The sequence below is a fragment of the Pseudochaenichthys georgianus genome, unplaced genomic scaffold (genome assembly GCF_902827115.2).
Source record: "Pseudochaenichthys georgianus unplaced genomic scaffold, fPseGeo1.2 scaffold_414_arrow_ctg1, whole genome shotgun sequence".
Classification (NCBI taxonomy): domain Eukaryota; kingdom Metazoa; phylum Chordata; class Actinopteri; order Perciformes; family Channichthyidae; genus Pseudochaenichthys; species Pseudochaenichthys georgianus.
Window position 1 is genome coordinate 206846 of NW_027262979.1, and position 24435 is coordinate 231280.

At 41.4% G+C, this 24435-nt stretch overlaps 2 protein-coding genes across 2 annotated transcripts in view; both read right to left on the reverse strand.

Annotated features, from left to right (window-relative positions):
* Positions 1–1663: 1663 nt before the first annotated feature.
* On the reverse strand, positions 1664–14552 carry use1 (unconventional SNARE in the ER 1 homolog (S. cerevisiae)). Its single transcript, XM_071202399.1, is given in 10 exon segments — positions 1664–3803; positions 6073–6187; positions 6189–6235; positions 12285–12333; positions 12679–12831; positions 13068–13146; positions 13242–13291; position 14349; positions 14415–14443; positions 14446–14552. Coding segments are annotated over 10 exon segments (780 nt in total). The 5' UTR covers positions 14515–14552; the 3' UTR covers positions 1664–3615.
* A 1829-nt stretch (positions 14553–16381) lies between these two features.
* LOC117442349 (unconventional myosin-IXb-like) overlaps positions 16382–24435 on the reverse strand; it is a 47900-nt gene continuing 39846 nt past the window's right edge. Inside the window, 5 exon segments of the mRNA XM_071202398.1 lie at positions 16382–18336; positions 19022–19146; positions 21472–21587; positions 22898–22948; positions 23522–23645. Coding sequence (XP_071058499.1) covers positions 17807–18336; positions 19022–19146; positions 21472–21587; positions 22898–22948; positions 23522–23645 — 946 coding nt within the window. The 3' untranslated portion in view covers positions 16382–17806.

Genomic DNA, 24435 nt, shown 5'->3' on the forward strand with positions numbered 1-24435 from the left:
ATTTTCTGAATATAGGAACTCACACTTAAAGGAATTCTTCAGCAACTCAACTGCGAGAAATAACATACTTTTTTTTTTTAAATTCCAGGTTAAACTGTTTAGAGTAATTGGTACACAATGATCCTTTCTAAGCTGAATTATTCTTTAAATACTCCACAGACTCTAAAATCTGCTTAAGAAACTAAACCAAAGCATTTTCTACGTGTTTTAATCTGCATGTCCTCTAATGGGATAACGCAGCCATGATGATGATGAGAAGCCTCCGATGATGAAGTCATGTCCTGGAGCTGCAGCGCTAACAGCTGGGTTTACTGAGGGGGGACTGGAGGAGCCTCTTTGGTCTCCTGGTGGCTGCATACTTCCACTCCCAGCAGGACTAACACCCACAGGGGCCTAAAATACATGGCGAGACATGAGGGGGGTGTGATAGAGAGAGAGAGAGAGAGAGAGAGAGAGAGAGAGAGAGAGAGAGAGAGAGAGAGAGGGGGGGGGGGGGGGGGGGCGGGAGCGGAGCAGCAGGTCTGGACTCGCCGCTCAGTCCTCAAATGAAAACACAGAAGGAATGTTCACCTCTCAGAGAAGCTCTCAAACACGGCTGCTGACAGGAGAGACCGTCAGAGTCAAATCAGACAAGATCAGAGTCAAAGTCCATGTCAAGTCCCAAGTCCAATCCCCCGAAAGAATGCCAAGTCCCAAGTCAGGTCCCCTTTCAAGTCCTAAGTCAAATCAGAAAAGTTCCAAGTCAAAATCTGGATTCAAATCCTAAAGCATGTCCAAAGTCTGATCCACCGTAAAGCTACATCTAGACAGACAAGTCCCAAGTCAAGTCATAAGTCAAATCCAAATGTCAAATCAAGTCCATTGATAAGTCTCAAGCCAAATCGCCCAAAATCCAAGTCCCAGGTCAAGACAGGCGAGTCATTCAAAACTTCGTGATTCAAAAATGTTTTCAGGATGAATTAAGCAGCAGTGGGAAGCAACATTTACTTATGGATAGTACTTTGAAGAAAATCGAGGTACTTATCTTTATTATCTCCTTTCATGCCACTTCTGCTCCACTACAATTCAAAGGGGAATTGTTTGACTTTTTACTCAATAGCATTTTACAGCATTAGTTGTGATTTTTGCCTTATCATGTTTCCAGTTCTTGAGATTGAGAGAAAAATAAACATTTATTTTAAAGGTGGGGTAGGTAAGTTTGAGAAACCGGCTCGAGATCACTAGAATTTGAAAATACACAACCGGAGAAAATCTGCCACTTCCTTACAGACCAATGAGGGCACGAGATAAATTTGTGCCCTGGTGGAAGGCTGACAGGCAGGTAGGCCATCCAGTTACTTTAGCCGGGCCGGCTCAGATGATTGGTCGTTCTTTTTACAGTGCCACGGCTTCCACAGATGATATTTTTATGGATTTGTTGTCAAAGCACTTCAGATATTCATTGCTATCGGGATGTTAAGAGCATTCCATGGAATATAACAAAAAGTGTATTTCGAGCCGGTTTCTGAAACTTACCTACCCCACCTTTAATCAGTATCATTTTGAGTTTTTTATAGCTACAATTTGCTTGTTATACCAACTTATACACGAATGACAATTTCAATGCAGGACTTTTACGTGCATAGAGTATATTTATTGGGCAGTAATAATACTTTCAATAAAGTAAAGCATCTGAATACTTCCTCCACCTCTTTAATGAAGTTGTAACCATACGTTGTAACACACGCACCCATCACCCGTCGCAGGGGGGGGGATTAACCTGAGCTAACAGTTAAAGGCGAGTCCGGCACATCAAAGTTGTAACAAGCAGTAGCGCTGAGCAAAGGGACTAGAACGCAACCACACACTTTATAAAGTCAGGCTACACTAACCAGGCTTCGTGTGATTTATTTGTGCCTTACTTTAACCATCCGTTCGCCGTTACTGATCATTGCGGAGAGCAGGCAGACATTTTGTATTATAGCAGCTATCTGATGGTATCAATACACGGGCTGCACAGGTTGTCATGTGTGCTTTAAGCCTCCTTCAGTCCTCAGATCGGTTCTAAATTAGTCGTGGGGTTAATTTAGGATTCATGGCTGGTGATGCCTTCAGGGTCACGGAGGTCGTTATGGTTCCTATAGGAAGGAAGTGAGCGACACCCTGTGGCAGAGAGGTGTCACTGCATGTGGGATTTTCAAAAACAGTGAGAAATGTAGTGTTTTAGTTTATGAGGAAATGTCACACAGAGCTCCTACAACTCACAGTTTTTATGGCAAAACAATATTTGTAGCTTCTTCATACTTTCTTGTGATCTTAAATACATTTACAAGTGCCAGTCTGGATGTAGTTGATACAGGGGGTTACAGTCATTTTAATGGGAACAAATTCACTTCATCAACATCCTCAGCAACACAAGACGATTCATCACCTGACGCACATTTATCGAATCAACCACGGACACTCAGACTCAAACGCAAGGAACAGGACTCGGGGAATCGGACTCATGAGGAGGGGGGCCGGACATTTTAAAACTCTGATGCCACAAAGCTCTAATGGCGAAAAAGGGGGATACGTTTGACTTTATGTTTGAGCATACAGTCGAAATGTAAAGGATAAAATCAGTGTTTCTGTAGAATTTCAAGAAGTCGAACTCTTGAAAATAAAGTTTCCATTTTACTACTTTTTTTTATCTTGCATTTCGTGAATGAAGTCTAAATACGTCAAGAAATAAATCAAGCTATTATGATAATTCCACAAGTGTTATAGCGCATATAGAAACTTGGATTTTATTCTCAACATCTAAATGCGAAATAAAACACTATTTTTCCTTCTCTCATTATTCTCTTTTACTCAATTTCTTCACAATGAACGTCTCGAAAACTGAACTTATTAGAATACAATTGAACCAATGCTGACATCAGTTTAGTCGTTTTGGAATTAAACACTTTAACCCAAAAGCATTATAAGTAGTATATTAATATATTTCATTATACACTATAATGTATTCGTTTATTAAGATATGTTTCAACAAATATAACGCCTCCTGCTCCATAAACAGCTAATAATACCCCTGATGTAATAATTAATGTCTTCACAGGAGAAGATATAATGTTGAGAAACACTTAAAGATGTCCTTATAGCCACAAATCATTATTAAACAAGGGCTCATAAATGCAGTTAAAGTGTTTTTCTAAACTATTTTAAGATTTCCGCAGATGTCTATAAGTCAGGAGTTTAGATATGTATTTAATTTAATAGTGTTCAAACTGTGTCTGATATACAGTAGATGGAGGACGGATTGTGAACTCTTCAGGATGTTTGGAAAAAGTTCTACAAAAGATGATTTAGTCGCACTGCATGAGAACCACAAGTAAACACGGCTAGTCTACCTGATGATGAAATGATTAAGGCTTACTCCCTGCTCTCTGGGTACTAAGACAGGATGCTCTTCTTCACCATCCATTTTGTATCCTGGTTAAAAAAAGGAAACTGATGCTCAAACCATGTTTCTAAACCTCCACGAGGAAGATACTTCTATTTTCAAAAGTGCATATGTTTCAGTCCGTCTCCGCTGCGTTACACAGGAGGAGGAAGCACTAAGAGTTCGGGGGGGGGGGGGGTTGTTGACGGTCATCATCGCAGCCGGGGGAAGATTCTGATGAAGAGGATCATGCTGATGAAGGAGAAGGAGACGAGGATGAGCATCAGCCACAGCAGCCAGTTCACAGACTTCTTGGTGTGCTGCTCCAGACGCTCCGACTCCGTCTTCAGCTTCTCGAAGTTCAGATCGGCCTGACGCATCGAGTGGCTCAGAGTCTGAGGGGGAGGGACATGTTGATGATGTTTAGACAGCAGGATAATCCCAACATATTAACACTACTTTAGGATTTCTGAAGTGAAAATCTAACGTTATATAGGCTATAAAGGAACTACAGCATGGTCACATGACTTCACCGCCGCTAAGCTAAAGGTGGCTAATGTTGGGCTATAAAGGAACTACAGCATGGTCACATGACTTCACCACCGCTAAGCTAAAGGCGGCTAATGTTGGGCTATCGAGGAACTACAGCACGGTCACATGACTTCACCACCGCTAAGCTAAAGGCGGCTAATGTTGGGCTATAGAGGAACTACAGCACGGTCACATGACTTCACCACCGCTAAGCTAAAGGTGGCTAATGTTGGGCTATAGAGGAACTACAGCACGGTCACATGACTTCACGTCACCGCCGCTAAGCTAAAGGTGGCTAATGTTGGGCTATAAAGGAACTACAGCATGGTCACATGACTTCACCACCGCTAAGCTAAAGGCGGCTAATGTTGGGCTATCGAGGAACTACAGCACGGTCACATGACTTCACCACCGCTAAGCTAAAGGCGGCTAATGTTGGGCTATAGAGGAACTACAGCACGGTCACATGACTTCACCACCGCTAAGCTAAAGGTGGCTAATGTTGGGCTATAGAGGAACTACAGCACGGTCACATGACTTCACGTCACCACCGCTAAGCTAAAGGTGGCTAATGTTGGGCTATAAAGGAACTACAGCATGGTCACATGACTTCACCACCGCTAAGCTAAAGGCGGCTAATGTTGGGCTATCGAGGAACTACAGCACGGTCACATGACTTCACCACCGCTAAGCTAAAGGTGGCTAATGTTGTGCGTCTCATTTGGACACTTGTTAGCAATCGCCGTTTTTAAATTCATCAGTGGACGTATTTTATGTCGTAGAACAAAATGTTAAAATCTCTTAAGCTTTTGTTAACCACAGACCTAATTTCAGGTTAACAACCAAAAACACATTCAGAAAACCCTTGACTTCCAGACAAGGGAACAGGAAGTGCTTAAAAACTGAAAAGATGTCTTGGTTTTAAGACTCATTCCTGCATCACTCTATAAACTGTCAAAAATATAGCTATTGTATATGCCACAGAAAAGAAAATATCGTAATTTCCAAAACAAACATTTATATATCAGTGTTTCCCACAGAATTTGATTCTATTTGTGGGGCACCGCACCATCTGTAGGTGTGTATGTGTGTAGGTCTGTAGGTGTGTATGTCTGTAGGTGTGTATGTCTGTAGGTGTGTATGTCTGTAGGTGTGTATGTCTGTAGGTGTGTATGTCTGTAGCAGGGTTTCCGCTAGGATTTTTTCTCGCCGGTCAAATGTCCGGGCAGAATTTATTTTACCGGACAAATTTGAAACTTACCGGTCATATTTCAATAATAATAATAGTTGTGTAGCAGAGTTTCCGTTAGCAGGTAATCACCGGACTATGAGCGGATATGCTGATGTTTAAAACTCAGTTCACGGGGCTCATTTTTATATTGCTTCAGTTTATAATCGTAACAGATCGAAAAATTCAGATTCATTTTTCAATAAATTATTCCACAAACAACAAACAACATAATTATTACATTCAAACAAACTACTTGTAGTAGATAACGTACATTATTCAAAAGTTTACATTACATTTGAATAATAACACGGGACTCGGATCCTCTCTCTTCCCCTCTCTCTCCTGACAGCCCGTCAGTTTCTCATGCAGCTCCTGCAGCCCGCTAAACAGAGGGCGGGGCTTCAGGTGATCCTGCAGAGCTGCGTGTCTCGGTCAGACTCAGCAGCTGATCTGATCTCTCTCTCGCTCCGGTTAAACTTCACTCGCGTTTATGTCCATATCGATCAGATCCAGCTCTCCTGATCGGCCTTTATAGAGAGCACCGAGCAATCTATTAAGAGTGAATATCGGCCGATAATGACCGGCGGCCGATCGATCGGAGCCTCCCTAATTATTACCAGACATTTTGACCGTCAGGTTTTGAATTTACTGTAGGTCTGTAGGTGTGTAGGTGTGTATGTGTGTATGGTGTAGTCTGTATGTGTGTATGTCTGTAGGGTGTGGGTGTGTAGGTGTGTATGTGTGTATGGGTGTAGGTCTTGTAGGTCTGTATGTGTGTATGTCTGTAGGTGTGTGGGTTTGTGTGTGTCTGTAGGTGTGTAGGTGTGTGTGTGTGTATGTCTGTGGGTGTGTGTAGGGTGTGTGTGTGTGTGTGTGTGTGTGTGTGTGTGTGTGCAGGTACCTGGTGTGTCCTGCTTGATGATGTTCTGCGCTGCCAGGCTGTTGTTCTTCAGGTTCCTGGCCAGGTTCAGCATGTCCTCGGCCAGTTTCTCCTGCAGGTTCTTGTGGTGGTGGTGCTGCAGGCACGGCCTCCAGCTCCGCCGCCGACTGACGCTCGTCCATAGGAACTCCTCTGCACACACAGCATGAACACTTTACTGAATACCAGACACCACTACTGAAAGGGATTAAGCTCAAAGTAAATAAATTAAAGTAAAAGTATTAAAAAGGAAGAAATTATACGTCGAGCGGTTTTTACCTTCTGTTTCGCACTTCGTTCTTCCGACATGCCTGTAGAGAGGAGAGAAAGGTCAATCATCAGGCTAGCTATTAAATATAATAATGTTAAAATTATAATCATCAGCATGAGGCCTGTCAAGTTTTTCAGATGTTTATGTAAGGAACAGGCAAGTCTGTCCGTATATATATACTAGGGATGGGAACGATTAATAAGAATATTCGAAATTATTCAGGTATTATTATACTTGAAAGTCTCGTTTTTAGTCTTACGCATCCCGACCTGGACAACTCTTGCAGCCAATCTTATTTGTTACAGTGTATCGTGCACCAGGTCCTTATTCAGAATTCTTATCAGAATTCTCTGAGTTTTTATCAACTTTGGTTCTTTAAAACAGATAAAGTAATTATCGTAGGTGACTTAATATTCATGTTGACGATGATAAAATAGCCTTACTGTTGCATTTAACTCTATATTAGATTCTGTTGGTTTTCTGTCCGAGTGTAAATAAACCAACCCACTGCTATAATCACACTCTCGACCTTGTTCTGACTTATGGTATTGAAATTAGCAACTATTAGTCGAAACCACATAATCCTGCTTTATCCGACCATTTCTTAGTAACTTTTGAAGTACTGTTACTAGACTACAAAGCATTAGTCAAACCTCTTGCAGCAGAACCTATCTGTTATGCTATAGGCCACATTTAAGGAAGAGATTCCACCAAACTTAAACTCGATAGCATGTCTGCATGTAGGGGAGGAAACTTATACAAAATGGTACACCACCCCAAATTGATCATGCTGTTGATAGTGCTACAGATGCGCTGCGCATAAATTAGACTCTGTTGCTCCTTTGAAAAGAAGAAAATTAAAACAACATAGATTAGCTCCATGGCATAATGCCGAACCCGCAAAATAAAGCAAAAGTCGAGACAACTTGAAAGGATATGGCGTTCCACTAAACTTGAAGAATCTCGTTTAATTGGCATATTACTCTCAATGATATATAAGAAAGCACTGCGTAAAGCGAGAAGAGCAGCTACTACTCTTAATTAATAGATGAGAATAAGAATAATGCAAGATTTCTTTTCAGCACGTAGCCGGCTGACAGAGAGACACAGCTCGATGAGCCTTCTATTCCCTTAGCACTCAGTAGCAATGATTTTATGTGCTTTTTTAACGATAACATTGTACTCTTAGAAACAGAGTTAATGACCTCTTGGCTTTTGACCAGTATAGTGTTATCAACAGCTCCCGGAACGTAAGTTCTAAATATACACTAGATAGAAACTAGAATGCTTTTTAGCCATAAACCTTGAACAATTACATTCAATGATTCTCTCTTCTAAAACCATCAACGTGCATGTTAGAACCCAATTCCAACTAAGCTGTTGTGAAGGAAGTTTTTCCATAATTAGCACTTCTTATTAAATATTATGAATATGTCTTTATATCAGGCTCTGTTCCACAATATTCAAAGTAGCAGTGATAGAAACCGCTTCTTAAAAGCACAACCTCGATCCAGAGGTTTAGCCAACTATAGACCTATTTCTAATCTTCCGTTCCTCTCAAGATTATTGAGAAAGCGGTCAGGCAAAAACATTGGTGTGATTACTTAAAAAACAATGATTTATTGAAGATTTTCAGTCTGGCTTTAGAACACATCATAGCACAGAGACAGCTCTGGTTAAAGTCACAAATGACATTCTAATAGCCTCAGACAAGGGACTTGTCTCTTTCTTTTTGCTCGATCTCAGTGCTGCATTTGATACTATCGATCATGATATCTTATTGCAAAGACTAGAGCATTAGTTGGCATACAGAATTTCTCTCCACACTTGCCCCTGCTAATATCTCAGTAAATGAGCTAGTAGATCATTTTAATTCAAAAATTAAAAATGTTATAGATGCCATTGCTCGAACTAAGGTAAAGGAAGTGACTGGGGAAGAAAATATCTCCATGGAGAAAGGCCATGACCGTGAGAGTAGAAAAAAGAGTGTCGAAAAGCTGAACGTAGGTGGCGAAAAACAAATCTCCAGGTTCACTTTGAAATCTATAAAGAGAGGCCCTGAAAACTGCAGTCATTAAACCGCTCTTAAAAAAGAATAATCTAGATGCTTCAGTAATGAACAATTACAGGCCCATATAAACCTGCCATTTCTAGGTAAAATCATTGAAAAAGTAGTTTTTCAACAGTTGAGTAACTTCTTGCATTTAAATAACTGTTTCGATGTGTTCCAGTCAGGCTTTCGTCCAAACCACAGCACTGAGACTGCTCATGTAAAGGTCTTCAATGATATCCACTTAAACACAGACAGTGGCAGAACTTCAGTGTTAGTATTATTAGATCTCAGTGCTGCGTTTGACACTGTTGACCACAGCATATTACTAGACCGACTGGAAAACTGGGTGGGACTTTGGAAACAGTTCTAAATTGGTTTGAATCCTACTAAAGGACAGAAACAACTTTGTTTCTATAGGTAATACACATCTGAGTTGACAAATATGACATGTGGGGTACCTCAAGGCTCCATCTTGGGGCCTCTTCTCTTTAACATCTACATGCTACCACTGGCTCAGATAATGAAAAACAACAAAATAAGTTACCATAGCTATGCGGATGACACAAATTTACATAACAATTTCACCAGGAGACTATGCTCCAATTCAAACACTGAGTAAGTGCATTGAACAAATCAATGACTGGATGTGTCAGAAATTTCTCCAATTAAACAAAGATAAAACTGAGGTAATGGTTTTTGGAGCCAAGGCAGAACGTTTAAAAGTTAGCGTCATGGACTCTGAACTGAGTTTCAACAGTCACATTAAAACAGTTACTAAATCAGGCTACTATCACCTAAAGAATATATCTAGGATTAAAAGACTAATGTCACAGCAGGATTTGGAAAAACTTGTCCATGCTTTTATCTTCAGTAGACTGGACTACTGTAATGGTGTCTTCACAGGTCTCACTAAAAAATCTATTAGAAAGCTGCAGCTGATTCAGAACGCCGCTGCTCGAGTCCTCACTGACACTAAGAAAGTGGATCACATCACTCCTGTTCTGAAGTCTTTACACTGGCTTCCTGTGTGTCAAAGAATAGATTTCAAAATACTGCTGCTGGTTTATAAAGCTTTGAATGGTTTAGGCCCAAAATACATTTCTGACCTACTGCTAAATTATGAACCATCCAGATCTCTCAGGTCTTCAGGGACTGGTCAGCTTTCTGTCCCCAGAGTCAGAACTAAACATGGAGAAGCAGCGTTCAGTTATTATGCTCCAAATATCTGGAACAAACTCCCAGAAACCTGCAGGTCCGCTGAAACTTACTACTTTTAAATCCAGACTAAAGACTTTTCTTTTTGTCGCTGCTTTTAATTGAACTTTACATCTTAAACTGCACTGTAACTTTTATTCATGTATTTTTTCTTTGAATGTTTATTTTATTATTTTCTTTTTAATGACTGATTTTAAATGCCCTTTTCTTAATGTCTTTCATTTTTTGTAAAGCACTTTGAATTGCCTTGTGTTGAAAGGTGCTATATAAATAAAATTACCTTTTGCCTTACAGGGGACTGCTTTAGGCTGGTTTAGGTCCTATCTATCTGAACGCTCTCAGTTTGTACGTGTCAATGATGAATCTTCCACGCAAACCAAAGTTAGCCATGGAGTGCCACAGGGCTCAGTGCTCGGACCTATTTTGTTCACATTATATATGCTTCCGTTAGGCAATATTATAAGGAATCATTCTGTAAATTTTCATTGTTATGCGGATGATACTCAACTATATTTATCAATCAAGCCTGATTAAATTAATCATCTAAATAACATTTAAGACTGCCTCAAGTACTTAAAAACGTGGATGCCCTTAAACTTTTTGATGTTAAACACGACCAAAACTGAAGTTATTGTACTTGGCCCGAAGAATATACGAAACAAATTATCTAAAGATATACTAACTATGGATGGCATTAATTTGGCCTCCAGTGAGACTGTAAGGAATCTTGGTGTTATATTTGATCAGGATTTATCCTTTAACGCCCACATAAAATCAATTTCAAGGACCGCCTACTTCCATCTACGTAACATTGCAAAAATCAGGCATATCTTGCCTCAAAACGATGCAGAAAAAGTAGTCCATGCATTTGTTACTTCAAGGCTGGATTATTGTAACTCTTTATTATCAGGGTGTACCAAGAAGTCAGTCAAGTCGCTTCAGCTGATTCAAAATGCTGCAGCTCGTGTACTAACCAGAGTTAGGAAAAGGGACCACATTACTCCTGTTCTGGCTGCCTTACACTGGCTCCCTATAGAACACAGGATATAATTTACAAAGCCCTTAATGGGCAGGCGCCATCTTACCTTAAATAACTCATTATACCCTACTGTCCTACTAGGGCATTGCGTTCCAAGAATGCAGGGTTGTTGGTTGTTCCAAGAGTCTCTAAAAGTACAATGGGAGCCAGAGCCTTTTCTTATCAAGCTCCACATTTGTGGAATCAGCTTCCAGTTTGTGTTCGGGCGGCAGACACCCTATCCGTTTTTAAGAGTGCGCTTAAGACCTTCATTTTTGATAAAGCTTATAGTTAGGGCTGATTAGATTCAGCCCTTAGTTTTGCTGATATAGGCTTAGTTTGTCGGGGGACATCTTACTTCTTCCTTCTCTCTGTCTATACCTGTGTACTCTCATGTTCCCATTAACCCAGCTTCCCCAAATTTCTTTCTTTTTGGTGTCTATATACGCCGGGATCCGGAGTCATGGAGGATCCTGCGGTCCTGTGTCCTGCAACGCGAGCCCTGGATCTTGAGTCGTGGCTGTGGTCCTGGATCATAGGTCCTGGATGGATATCCTCGTGGATTCATCTTCCTATTATACACACATGCATTTCCAAACATTTGGACTACCTATGTTGCAAATGTATTATCTTTTCAATTTACACACGGCATCTATTGCACGTCTGTCCGTCCTGGGAGAGGGATCCCTCCTCTGTTGCTCTCCCTGAGGTTTCTCCCATTTTTCCCTTTAAACTGTGGGTTTTCTCCGGAAGTTTTCCTTTACTTGTGAGGGTCTAAGGACAGAGGGTCTAAGGACAGAGGGTCTAAGGACAGAGGGTGTCGTATTGTCATACTGATATTCTGTACACAATGTGAAGACCACTGAGACAAATGTAACATTTGTGATATTGGGCTATATAAATAAACATTGATTGATTCGAATATGAGTTATGAATATTTCTTTTTTGGGTGGGGTGCCTAAGTTGATTACATATTATCAAATGGAATAATTCAATGTATACGACAGTGCCATAGCTAAATGTGTTCGGTCTAAAGGTGTGTTTTGCTCCGTTCACCGGTCCCTCACAGCGGGCAGAGCTGCTGGTGCTGATCTCTCTCTCTCTTGCGTCCGGTTAGACTTCACCCGCGTTTATGCCCAAATCCATCAGATCTAGCTGATGATATGGCTGCTGCCCCTCCCTACACGCAGATCACGCAGACTCAAACCTCATCTTAGGCCCCAATTCCAGCTGAGAGGGTCTTCTCTACAGCTGACCTGATTGTGAATCGCCTCCGCACCCGCCTCTCCCCTGAGTAGGCATGCTCATATTCTTAAAGAAGAATGAGTATTGAGTAGCTGTATTCTGTGCATAGGCCCTGTTACAGGTTGTTGATCTCTGTTGTAATAGGGTTACGTTACCCTGACCCGTTATGTTGTTCGTGTTTTGATCCCTCTTTAATTTAAAACCCAAGTTATGTTTTAAGCATGAAAGCTGTAGGCCTATAGCTGTCAACAGTTCAAACTGTGATCACCAGTTCAATACATTTGACAAATTCGACTTGGTTTCTATAATTCAATAATGTATTTATTTATTTTTCAAAATTAAAATGTTTTGTTTTTTTGTCAACATTTTTCTTTTAGGAAATGTACATTTCGGTTAACCGTTTTTTTGGCGCTTAGAAAAACATGTCTTACCTTTGCCTGATAACCCCTGTAACGACAGAAAAAAAGGAAATGTGTGAATTTTAACATCTAGTTGTTTTTTAACCAGCATTTTGCAAGTAAATGGTGAAAAAACGTGAACCCCATTTTGAATTTGACTAGGAACTTTAGTATATTAACAAATATACAAAATATAACATCAAACTTGTTTAAACAGTTAAGACAATGTAAATTGTGTATGACGAAATCTCCACATGTGATTTCATCTTGATTTGAATCCATTGACACACATTTGTATTTTGAACTATCACCTACTGGCAAATTATCCATATTTTAAATTGCTATTCATATTGTTTGGTTATTTTTGTAATGTACGGTGTTTGTCTGATCGTACCGTGCCGAGCAGCTCGTCCCTCATCTCTCCGGTGCATCGCGCCTTCGTCTGCATGTGGACTGTTTTCGAGACCGGCATCCTCTCATTGGCTATCGTGGGGGTTCGTCCGGGGGCGAGGAACTGATTGGCTAAAGCCTTCTCTGTCGTTGAAGACTGAACGAGAACAGGAGAGACATGAGATCATAAAACAGCAGAAAAACTCAAAGGATCAATTCATGTTTCATGGTATTAGTTAGTTTTTAGGATATACAGTTCAAAAACAATAAAGGCTAACAGAGAGTGGACTTCTGTTTTGAACATAAATATCAAAGTGCAAATAACACATCCAGCAAATAATGGGAAATCACAATAATCTTGATATTATAAGTTTGTAAAATATAAACACGGACCAGTTTGTCTGCCTCAAGAAGTCCTTTCAGGAAGTCTACTTTTCTCATGTATTCAGTCAGTAATTCTGCAGTGGGTTTGCTGTGGAAAAAAAACGTGTTATCGACTTGTTGTGGGCGATAGAAATAAGTGAAGTAGAAAACATGAAGACACTCGAGCGATAATAGGGATCTTACCTCACGCTTTTCCTCAGCGCCACCATCATCTCCTCCAGAGCACCGACATACTACAGGACAGACAACACAGGATTGTATGTCAGCTAACAATAGTTTGGATGTTTATACAGTTTTAAACAGACATACACTTGACATTAATTAAGCTCTGGCCCTTTTGTTGCATCTTCATTGCATAAGAAATCGAAGAGAGAGCAGCTCTAAGGACTACACGTTTTAAGATAAGATAAGATATTAGCCCCAGTGGGGAAATTCAGGAGTATTTAAATAACCCGTCCAGATGTTAATCGTGGCTTCAAATGTTTTAATGATTAATAATAAAAGCTAGAAATTAGGCTGTGTGGAATATCACAGTGAGATACAACTTAACATTTAACTCGACTAGTTGTGGTTGTTGGTTAGGGGCTGATGAAGTTAATCGTCAAATTATCTACTTATATTATCCCATTACAACCTTTGGAACATAACAATACAAATGGTTTGGTGACTGGCCTCTTCACTTTAATAAAGACGGACACGTACATACACCTGGAGTACATTCACAAGTTACCCTGCAGTATACCAAGCCATTCAAACTAGCTGCACCTTTACCAGCTTTGAGAACACTTTAAGGATCAATAATAATAATAAAACATCATATTATTATTCTGAAATGGACCAATCGGCATGCTTGAGTATTTGTATGCTAATACTTTTACTTCAGTAACCTTTTTGTTCCAGGACTATTACTTGTAACAGAGTATTCCTACACTCTGGTACTTATACTTGTATCTAAGTACAAGACCTGAGTACTTTTTCCAACTCTGAATATAAGTATATTTAAGTTAAAGCTATGGTCACGACTCCATTGCACCAATTCTAACTGTTGACCGTTGGTGACTGTTAATGTCTGTTAGCTGTCTTTAATACAGTAAGCTAACTTAAAAAGGTTAGCAAAACAATCTGCAAGTCAACTATACAGCTGTTAATGTTTTCATTTTAATATTTGGACGTATTTCAGAGGATACAAATGCCAACATGACAGAAAACCGTGTCGGTGTTTCAGTGACGACGTGGCTAACAGACAGCCTGAGCTAAGAGCTAACAGCTAACAACAACAGTCATGCTAACTCTAGCTAGAATAAGGTCAGATAAAAACCAGGTCCAAACGACAATATTTTATTTTAAATCTCTCACTTTTCTAACCTCCATTCTGCTTCTTCTCTCGTTTCTCCGACGCTATAGACTCACAGCGGGACAAACAATCTGATAAAATTGTCTCCAGTCTAGAAGCCATGTTGAAGCTGACAGCCGCAGTAGCAACGTCGAGGTGCAATGACGTAGGCGGGCGTCACGGTACACTGGCCAATCAGAATTATTCACAATTGATCCAGAGGGGTTGGAAACGAATTCTGACTATATATATATTATATGAAATTTAAAATATAACTATAACGATAATAACAATAAATACAAATAATTATCATTATATTTTGTGGTTTTTTAATAATTCATTTTTTAGGAGGATTTTAACCTAATCATTAAACCAGTCACTCATATGCTCTACAGCTAAGCATCAGTGTCCAACTTTATACCCCCCCCCGCCTTTACATTCAATATAAATCACATCAAAGATCTTCTAATGTACTCTTCTGGCCCCTGAGTATAGTTTTTAAGTTTGAAATGTTTAAGATGATTTATAAAAGGAACCTCATGCTTAAAAAATGACATCCATGAATTGGTACTTCCAGGTTTCTTTAATATCAGAAGTCACAGTTTTTCGTATGACTTTATGACTCTAAATGGAGACCAGCATTGTGTTACAACACTGGATAACTATGGCAAACACCTTTTATTTATGGATCTTAAAAACGTTTCTATATAAATAATACTTGAAATCAATGCAGCATTTTATTACTACACATGCCTTGTTTTATTAGAAATTTGACATGTTTGAGTGTGTGGTAAAATAGTTATGCATTGATTGCATATTATTAAGGTTTGATTTGAAATTGAATTATATATTAAGTTGACTTTAAAGGAAATATTGATGATACTTATATGAACACATACCTGCTGACCCTGATGGGTGGAGTCGTCCTGTGTCTCCTCCAATTTAAAACTCACGTTTATTTCCCCTTGTTCCTGAAAAGGTGGCATGTGGGTTCACGTTCGGTTCAACTACTCTCCGGCAGCATGGAACAAATATAAAAATGATTTAGCCATGAGTAATGGCAACCTGCCAAAGTTCAGTACAAACTGGCTTAATGGTTGTGTTCCATGCAGAAATATAACATTATATTTGAAATTCTTAAACCACTTTAACTGTCCTGTTAAAACCGTAGGGTCGCCGGTTCAAGTCCCCGACCAGACCTAAAAATGGAGTGTGGACTTCTACTTGGAGAGGTCCCAGTTCACCTCCTGCCCTGCCGTGGTGCCCTTGAGCAAGGCACCGGACAACCCCCTTCCCCCCTCACTCCCATTGCTTCCCGGGCGCTGCACAATAGCTGCCCACTGCTCCTAGTGCTAGACTCCTGGTGCTAGGATGGGTTAAAAGCAGAGAACACACTTCACTGTGTGCTGTGTGCTCTGCATGTGAGGCCATTAAAGAGGGTTCAGCCCTCCCTATTCTATAAAACACAAAATCAAACCTTCATTTAAGAAAGAGTTTAGATAACAGAATCTCTACCTTTTGTTTGAGTCTTTCGAGTTGTGCTCTTTTACGACCACAAAAGAAAAACCTCATCTCGACGGTTGTTGCTTAACATTAGACCTGAGCTGAAGAGCCTGGAAAATGGCATTTGATTCCCTACTGTAGAACGTTTAATCAAGCTCTTGTTGTTTATTTTTAAAAGACAAAACAACTTGTATTAATTGTGAATCAACATACTGTAGAATTGCAAAATTAACAAAAATTGCAAAAAATGTAAGTTGAGCGTGTGGGAGAGAAACTCCAGAGGGCACACAGGGATTTTAGCCTCTGCCGACCATTTACATGCACACAAAGGGGAAACTCCCAAAAGTATAAAATCACTGAACCATTTTGCATCTATATAAAATGCCCCTTGAAAAAGGTATTGCTTTGGTATAGTTGTCACTGCTTATATGAGTTTGAATGAAAAGTCCCTGTGTGGAGGAGATAATAACACACACACACACAGCAGCAGATGTAACAAGCATCATCACGTTCTGTATTGTCACGTTAATACTAATAACCATTACAGTCATTCGGTCCCACCCACACACTCTCTGTTACACATTACACATCCTCACAGACTAACACACCATTCAACAGCAGTCAGAGAGGAACATTAGTATTACATTTCATACAAAGCTCCGTTCGCTTTGAGTCGCAGCTGAGAGAAGTTCATGGTAAAAAAAAAAAAAAAAAAAAGTGGGCGAGGTGAGTCCGAGGGGCTCTGAAGACGTCGGGCACGGCTGGGTTTGAGTTGTATTTTATTTCAAAGGAAAAAGTGGCGTGTGCTGCTCCCGTTTCCCTTTGTGAGGCGACGACTTCCTGTTTGTTGTGCGGAGCGTGGAAAGACACGTTTAAAGACCGTAATTCAAATTGTACCCCGTCTTAACCCCACATGAGTTTACTGTCACCAAGGCACTAGCTAACATGTCGGAGAGTTTCAAGTGCTGCTGGAACCTGCAGAATCTCCTGGAATTAGCACACACGTGTTTAAAAAAGAACAACAGGGGGAAGGCAACAGAATTGCTGGTCCATCGTTACGATGCTACAGAAAACAGCCTCACGGACAATATATTAAAACGGTAGAAAAAGGTGCTTGGCAACATGTGGTCCAGTCGTTTATAACCGTCGTAGAGGACAGTCAGGCTGAAGCCGTTTGTGTCACTCTGTGGATCCGCTGCTACTCTCCTCATGCTCACAGGAAAAGGGTCGTGATCATTTTCATCCATAATTGGCATTTCTTCTGCGGTTTTTGCCCGAAAATCCATAATTTTTTTACTTGCCAGCCGTGTGAACTGGAAGATGTAGCGCAGCCCAAGTGTTCTTTGTTCAAACGTGTAGTACGGGTCCCCAGCACATAGAAACTGCCAGATGCTAACTTGCATATGTTGGGCAATCTGTACAATTAGCATACATAGCATTAATTAGCAGACAATAGCTACAAAATGGCTTGGCTGATTTTAACAATTTTGGTGCGGTTTTTTGAGTATTTTGAGGTTGTTGAATACATTTCTGACATTTTAAGGATGGCAGTTTTGAGTCGCCTAAAACTTTAAAATGTGCCCAAAACTCATCAAAATCAGCCCAAGATACGACTACTTTCTGAATAAAACTGCAATTTTTGACCTTGAAAAAGTCAGAAATTGATTCAGCATCCTCCATAACCTCCAAATCCACTCAGAAATTGTCCAAATTAGCCAAACCATCTTTTAAACTATTTAATTACCAATTAATGTGAATTATGGCAACTTGTGCAAATGGCCGAACATATGCGAGTTATCCTCCAGCTGTTTCTCTGTGCTGCCGACCCGTACTATACATTATATCATAAAACCCTGGGGTAATCAACACTTCGGGTTCGCATCAGGACTCTGAGCTGTCCCACAGACTAGCATCACACGTCATCGTCCATGTAAGGAATGTCGGGGTCAGAAAATCGTCTCTGGCTCTTTGTAGCGTGAGTGTCTTGATTTTGAGCAGTTGGTTTTGCGGTGGAGATGGAGATGGAGGAGGAGGCGGAGGAGGGGGGGCAGGAGGAGAAGTGCAGCATCAGGTCGCCCCCCTCGGACCCATCGAAGTACAGCGACTGTGTGCTTTCTTTATGACGACCCGAACGCTCCCGCCTGCGCACCAGGAACTGGAGCGCCTGAGCTGCAGACGGGGGCTGAGACGCACCGGAGGCCTGCGGGACGACGCCATGGGGGAGTCTGACGGAGCCGTGGGGGATGATGGGGGTGCGGCGCTGCAGTGGGTTCCTGCAGCAGGAGGAGGAGGAGGAGGAGGAGGAGGAGGAGGAAGTGGAGTTTGGAGGGGAGAGCTGCCGCAGAGAGAGGCGTCCTCCAGAGACTTTACGGCGCAAAGACAGCTCCGAGGGCTTGGGGAGACACTTGGGACGGGACCTCTGCGGGGAGGGGGAGCCACGTCCTGGAAGAGAGACAGGGAGGAGGGAGAGGACGATAAACGTGTTTTCTCTAACAGATGCTAAGATGCAACGACGAGGGGGAAGATGAATGGAAGAGCATGAAGATGAATGGAAGAGCATGAAGATGAATGGAAGAGCATGAATGGAGAAACTTTGGGACTTTTCAACATGGACCCTATTTGTGCTTTGTGACCAATGACGACAACAATAAAACACAAATTGATACAGTATTGAGTGAGAATGATCGGGGTCGATGTTTCTTTTAACAGACTGAGACTAATATTACTAGACTACATGTTTGAGTGGACATACATCAGGTGAGAGAATAGTTCCCGTTAGTCACAAAACTTTAAAAAATAAGGTCCAGGTTGAAAAATACAGAAGATACCGTTTAATAAGTTTGACATTTGGTGCAGCCTGAACATGGCATTCTGTATCTCTACGCAGTCTGTGCATGCTTCTGTGTTAGACATGCAAACACATGCATACAAGGGTTATGCACACGACACACACACAACACTGTGGCTGTTCCTCCAACCTGCTCGTTACAAAGTAGACGTCACCGCCCCCATCACCATCACTGGTCCAGACCTGCACCACAAAACACAGGGCTGGTCTGGTCAGAAACCCACAGGTGAGAGAGAGAGAGAGAGGGGGGGGGAGAGGGGGGGGGGGGTTGTTACTCACCTTCAGGCTCTGAGCGCTGCGGCTCCTCCAGGAGACTCTCGGAGCTCAGAGACGCCTCCGAGTCAAAGTTCTCCTGGTCTGAGCCGGGCTGCTCCATCTCAGGGAGCCGGCAGGCCAGATCCTCCCTGGGGAGAGAGCGGGTCAGACACATGGAGCAGTCGTATAACCTATACCGTCTAATTACGTTTCTTTTGCACGACTAAATACTGGTCATATTTACATTAATTATGCGACCATCTGTGTTTCCTGTAGATATTGAATTGCTCTGTATCCAGGGTTCATACACTTTTTCACCAATGATTTTCAATGACTTCTCCATGACCTTTACCGAATTTTCCATGACCAAAACAATGACTCTTTCTCAGCCGTACCACTGAAACATTTTTTTATTTTAACATGGAACAGGAAATAAGGTCTGCGTATGAAACACGTTGTGCCTCTAAAACAAATCAAACAGGCTTACTCGCTTCTACTGAAATCTCTCACCAGCAAAACACCTCGTCAGTTAAATGCCATTTTACGTTTCATACGATACAGCATTAATTATCTTTATAGTATTACTATTTCGACGATTAGATAAAATATAAATTATATTTGATGCAACTTTAGTTACATTTCCAAAACTTTGGGAAAAATATTGTTTTCCATGACTTTTCCAGGTTTTCAATGACCGTAAGAAGAACCCTGTTTTTGCTGCACCGTTAGTGTACAGTTGTATTTTTGTGCTGCTGTGCTCATTGTATTTGTGTAACTCGGGCACAGCTGTCTTATCGTATCTTATCTTATAAACATCGTATTTACACAATAATCGTAATACTGTATGTTGCTGCTTTCAATTCAATCACATATATCTTACACTGTGCTGTCATTTTTATCTTTGCATTATTATCTAAGACAGGTTTAATAATAAAACATATTTGCAAGAGCACAAACATGTCTATCCTCTTAATGTTGCTTTCAAAATGCAACCAATTCATGCGTTTTACTTCAAATTCAGCGGGAAGTTTCTTTTCACACTTCACAGAAAAACATTATTATTGCAATGTCAGATTTATCTAATTTGTTGTAAGCCCTGTTTTCCACACGTGCAGGATTGAAGCAGAACATGGAAGAACAAATATTGCTCTGTTTATTTAATGTGAAAGTGCAATTAAAGTATTTAGTCACAGAAAAGGAATAACCGTGATATCAGTTCGATCAAATAAGTGATATATTGACCATAATCCTGCATTCCCATTGAAGTCCCTCCCTTTCGGAGAACGTATGTATTGAAGTCAATGGAGAGAGAAAGATTATCTTTCGATCCCGTTTGAATTGTGCCACGAATTACACACATGATGTTTGTCAATTTAAAAGATCATTTTGCAGATAGTGTCGTAAATCTGTGAAGTAAAACTTTGTCTGTGTGAAACCGCTCAATGACCTACATCTCCCGTCTCGCACCACACACCAAGACGGCCGTCATGTTGAAACATTTCACTTCTCTCTCAGAACGAGGCGGAAAGTATTAAAAGATGTGAAAATCACTCCAAGTCTGGGCACGTTGAGAGCTGTGCACACACACAAGGGGAGTTATACCTCATTCACACCAACGCAACTCCGGTTCAAGCTCCGTGCTAGAGCTTTTCAGGTTCAGAACCGGTTCTTCGGTTTAGCTCCGGTTCTTTTCACACCGCCCAGAGTCCGACTGGTGCTGCGTCATTGTTTGTGTGCCTGCTTCATAAAGCCAAACCACGCGGAAACCCCTCACAGCGACAACAACAACAATGGCCGATTGTGCTCCAGCTTCCTCTGCACCTCTTCGGAAGACCAGATTCCCAGCAGGTAGCTGGTCTCTTCTGTGGACCACTGCTGCTTGTTAAGTTTCTCCATCGTTGTGTACAAGCTGGATAAAACGCCGGCTTTTTGTTGTTGTTCAGGAGTTGATCCCGCCCCTGCCCCCGCCTCGACGTAAGCGTGGCGTATGTGGTGCTTTCGGTCTGGCCGGACAATTTTTTGGTGCTCGAAATGAACCGGATTCCGGAGCTAAGAGGCTGCTCCGCTGCGGTGTGAACAGGAAAACCCGGTGCTTTTCAAGCTCCAGCTCCGAACCGGCCCTGAAACACCGTTGGTGTGAATGAGGTATTAGTCGGTTCCTAAGAGCCAGCATGCGGGACCGGGACTCTGGGATTTGTAGTCTTTCTAGTTGAGTATTTTACATTATTATTATTATTATTATTATTAGTATTACAAACTGTGAGTTTTTTGACACGGAAATTATTTTTTAAATTGACAAACATCATGTGTGTAACTCGTGGCACAATTCAAACGGGATCGAAAGATACGTTTTCTCTCTCCATTGACTTCAATACATACTTTTTCAGAAATAAGGTCCCATGGGGTGGAAGTAGATGGGCGGGACTTCGCCTCTCTATGACACTCTAAAGATACAATATAGAAATCCTCCTCACTTCTCCTGCTTGATGGACTTGATCCGCTCCACCAGGTTATTTTCGGCCTCCGTGTCCGAGTCCACCGGCTCGTCCTCAGGAACCATGCTGAGGTCAGAGGTCACCTTCTCGTGCACCTGCAGGACACAGAGCATCAACAACTGACACCTCGACACACTCACGATATCAGGTCATTATTAGATTCATATATAATAACTACACAGAAGACATGACCCAAATCTGAGAGCTTTTGTTAGTGAGGAGGAGGGGAGGGGCTTCATGCATCTGAACGTCACTCCTGCAGCAACTACTTTGAGGGGTTAGATACAAAAGAAAAATATCTCTAGGGCTCGGAAATATGGCAAAAAAACGTCTATCCTTCTATTTATATCTCAACGATGATATACAATCCAGCATGTATTATGGTAATCAATATATAAACAATTTAGTCACATGGTTAACTTTTTTTTTTTTTTAAATACTCGTGTGTAAATTACGTATTTTTCCATTTGATTTAGAACTGTATAGCAACAGCTTCAAGAGTAATTATAGGGCAAAAATAATATATATATGTTTTGCTATTTACCGTTTTCTTTACATGCATGCCCAAAAACACAAATATTCTAAATAAAACGTTTTTTTAAATGACATTAAGTCTAGTTTGTGAATTGCAATGAACTGTGATCTAAAACCCAAACGGCAATATTCAAATGGTGTTAAGACGTTTGAGTTAGTATGTGCTAGAGACGACGTAACAGTGCATGTAATAAGTCGTGCACCTTTCTTACTGTCCCAATGTAGTGACTGCTTTTTTGTCTTTTGTTTTCTTAGTTATGTTCTCTGTATTTTATATGTTTGTGTTATGTGTAACGTTGCTGCCTTCTTGGCCAGGTCAGCATTGCTTTTATCTGGTTAAATAAAGGTTAAAAAAAAAAAAAAAAAAATGTAATTGTGTGCAGCGACATCTGGATTTACGATGTTAGCACGTTCTAATCATTATCATACTGTTTTATCACCGAGCCCTAATTAACATCGCTTCACAACAGAACTGGTGCGAGCCGGTTACAGACTACGTGCAAACAGTTAAGATAAAGGTGAAATCAACCCACTCCAGAAACATCCAACAACAACTAATCTAACACGACTTTCAGAGCTTTGGAAAAGACGGTGCATCAGGATGAAGAAGGCACTGAAACGAGACAGATGCGTGATGACAGGTCACGGGGTTGTCAGGCTTTTGTCTTTGAAATAAGACAAACACATCATCACAACACAAACCCAGGACATCCAACAGCGACATGCAAACTACTACCAGTTAGTAAGGAAGAGTACAAAGGATTATGGGAGGGAGGGGAACATGATAAACAGCCAGAGCAGCACCCACATCTACCATGCCATGCGTCACGGCTCTACTGGAACTACTTCTACTGAGAGCGATGATACGTACCACCACTCCTTTGTAAGGAGCTGAGCACCTGAGCGGTAAGTGCCAGTAGTGCTACAGAGAGACAAGGAACACGCCGGGTTACCCAAGGGATTACTTTGGCAATGGAGGAAGAAGTACTCAGAAGTTTCCCTCAAGTAAAAGTAGGAATATTACATTTGAAAAAAGTACTTTGTTACAAGCAAAAGTCCTGCTTTCAAAATCGGACTCTTCTTGAAAAATGTAAGCAATGTTTGTGGGTGCAAAATATCATCGAGCAGATCATTAACTTACAGTGTGAAAAGTGTCAGTAAAGTTTTGCATTCAGAAGTACAAGTATGGGCATTAAAGTAAAAGTACTTACTGTGGGTAAAAGCCCATTTTAGAACCATACGAACACAGCTAGTAAAAGTAGAGCACTTTAATTATGTGATATACTACGGCTGGATATCTTTGTATTAGCCAGTAATCTGAATCTGTCAAATATTTGTAGTGGAGTACAAATGACAATAATGTAGTTTGGTAAAAGTATAAAACACTAAAGTACTTCAGTTAAGACTCCAGCTCTGTCCTTCGCCTCCAGACACGAGGCTGAGATATTCAGACAACACTGATTGAAATAAAGCTCGCGTTGATTTAGTTTCTCACCGTGTTCTGTCTCTTGAGTTTGAGCTGATTCACGGCCAGAGCCTCGGCGAACTCCAGCTGCTCGATCTCCTCCATCTTCTCGTTGTAGCGTCGGATCTGCTCGTTGATGATCATCTCCACGCAGCTGCAGGAGGAGGGAGGGAGACATCAGGAGATTCAAAGTCACTAGTCACGATGGCGGCTCGGGCTTTTAGCCGCACTGCTCCCAAACTATAGAACTCTCTCTCCCTCCAGTCTGACACAATCACCACATTCAAGACCCTCCTCAAAACCCACCTGTTCAGATCAGCCTACTCGCTGTAGTGCTCCCCATCATCTGCTTCCCCTGAATAACCCGTCCCTATCATTCGTCCATCCATCCATCTTCTCCGCTTATCCGTGGTCGGGTCTCGGGGGTAGCAGTTCCAGCAGAGAGCCCCAAACATCCTTTCCCCTCATCAACCCGCTCTGACTGGGGGGTCCCAAGGCGCCCCCAGGCCAGCGAAGAGATATAATCCCTCCACCTGGTCCTAGGTCTACCCCTCGGTCTCTTCCCAGCTGGACGTGCCTGGAACAGCTCCCTAGGGAGGCGCCCAGGTGGCATCCTAACTAGGTGCCCGAACCACCTCAACTGGCTCCTTTCGACGCGAAGGAGGAGCGGCTCAACTCCGAGTCCCTCCCTGATGACCGAACTTCTCACCTTATCCCTGAGGGAGACGCCAGCCACCCTGCGGAGGAAACCCATCTCGACCGCTTGTATCCTATCATTTGTGTCCACTTTAATTGTCTTCTCCATGACGGTATGTTTGTGTTTCTATCATCTTCTGTTGCCTCTTAGAATATTTAACACCAAGTGTCCTTGGGTGTCATGAAAGGCGCCTTAAATAAAATGTATTATTATTATTTATTATTACTGTTGGGGAATCATTTGCCCC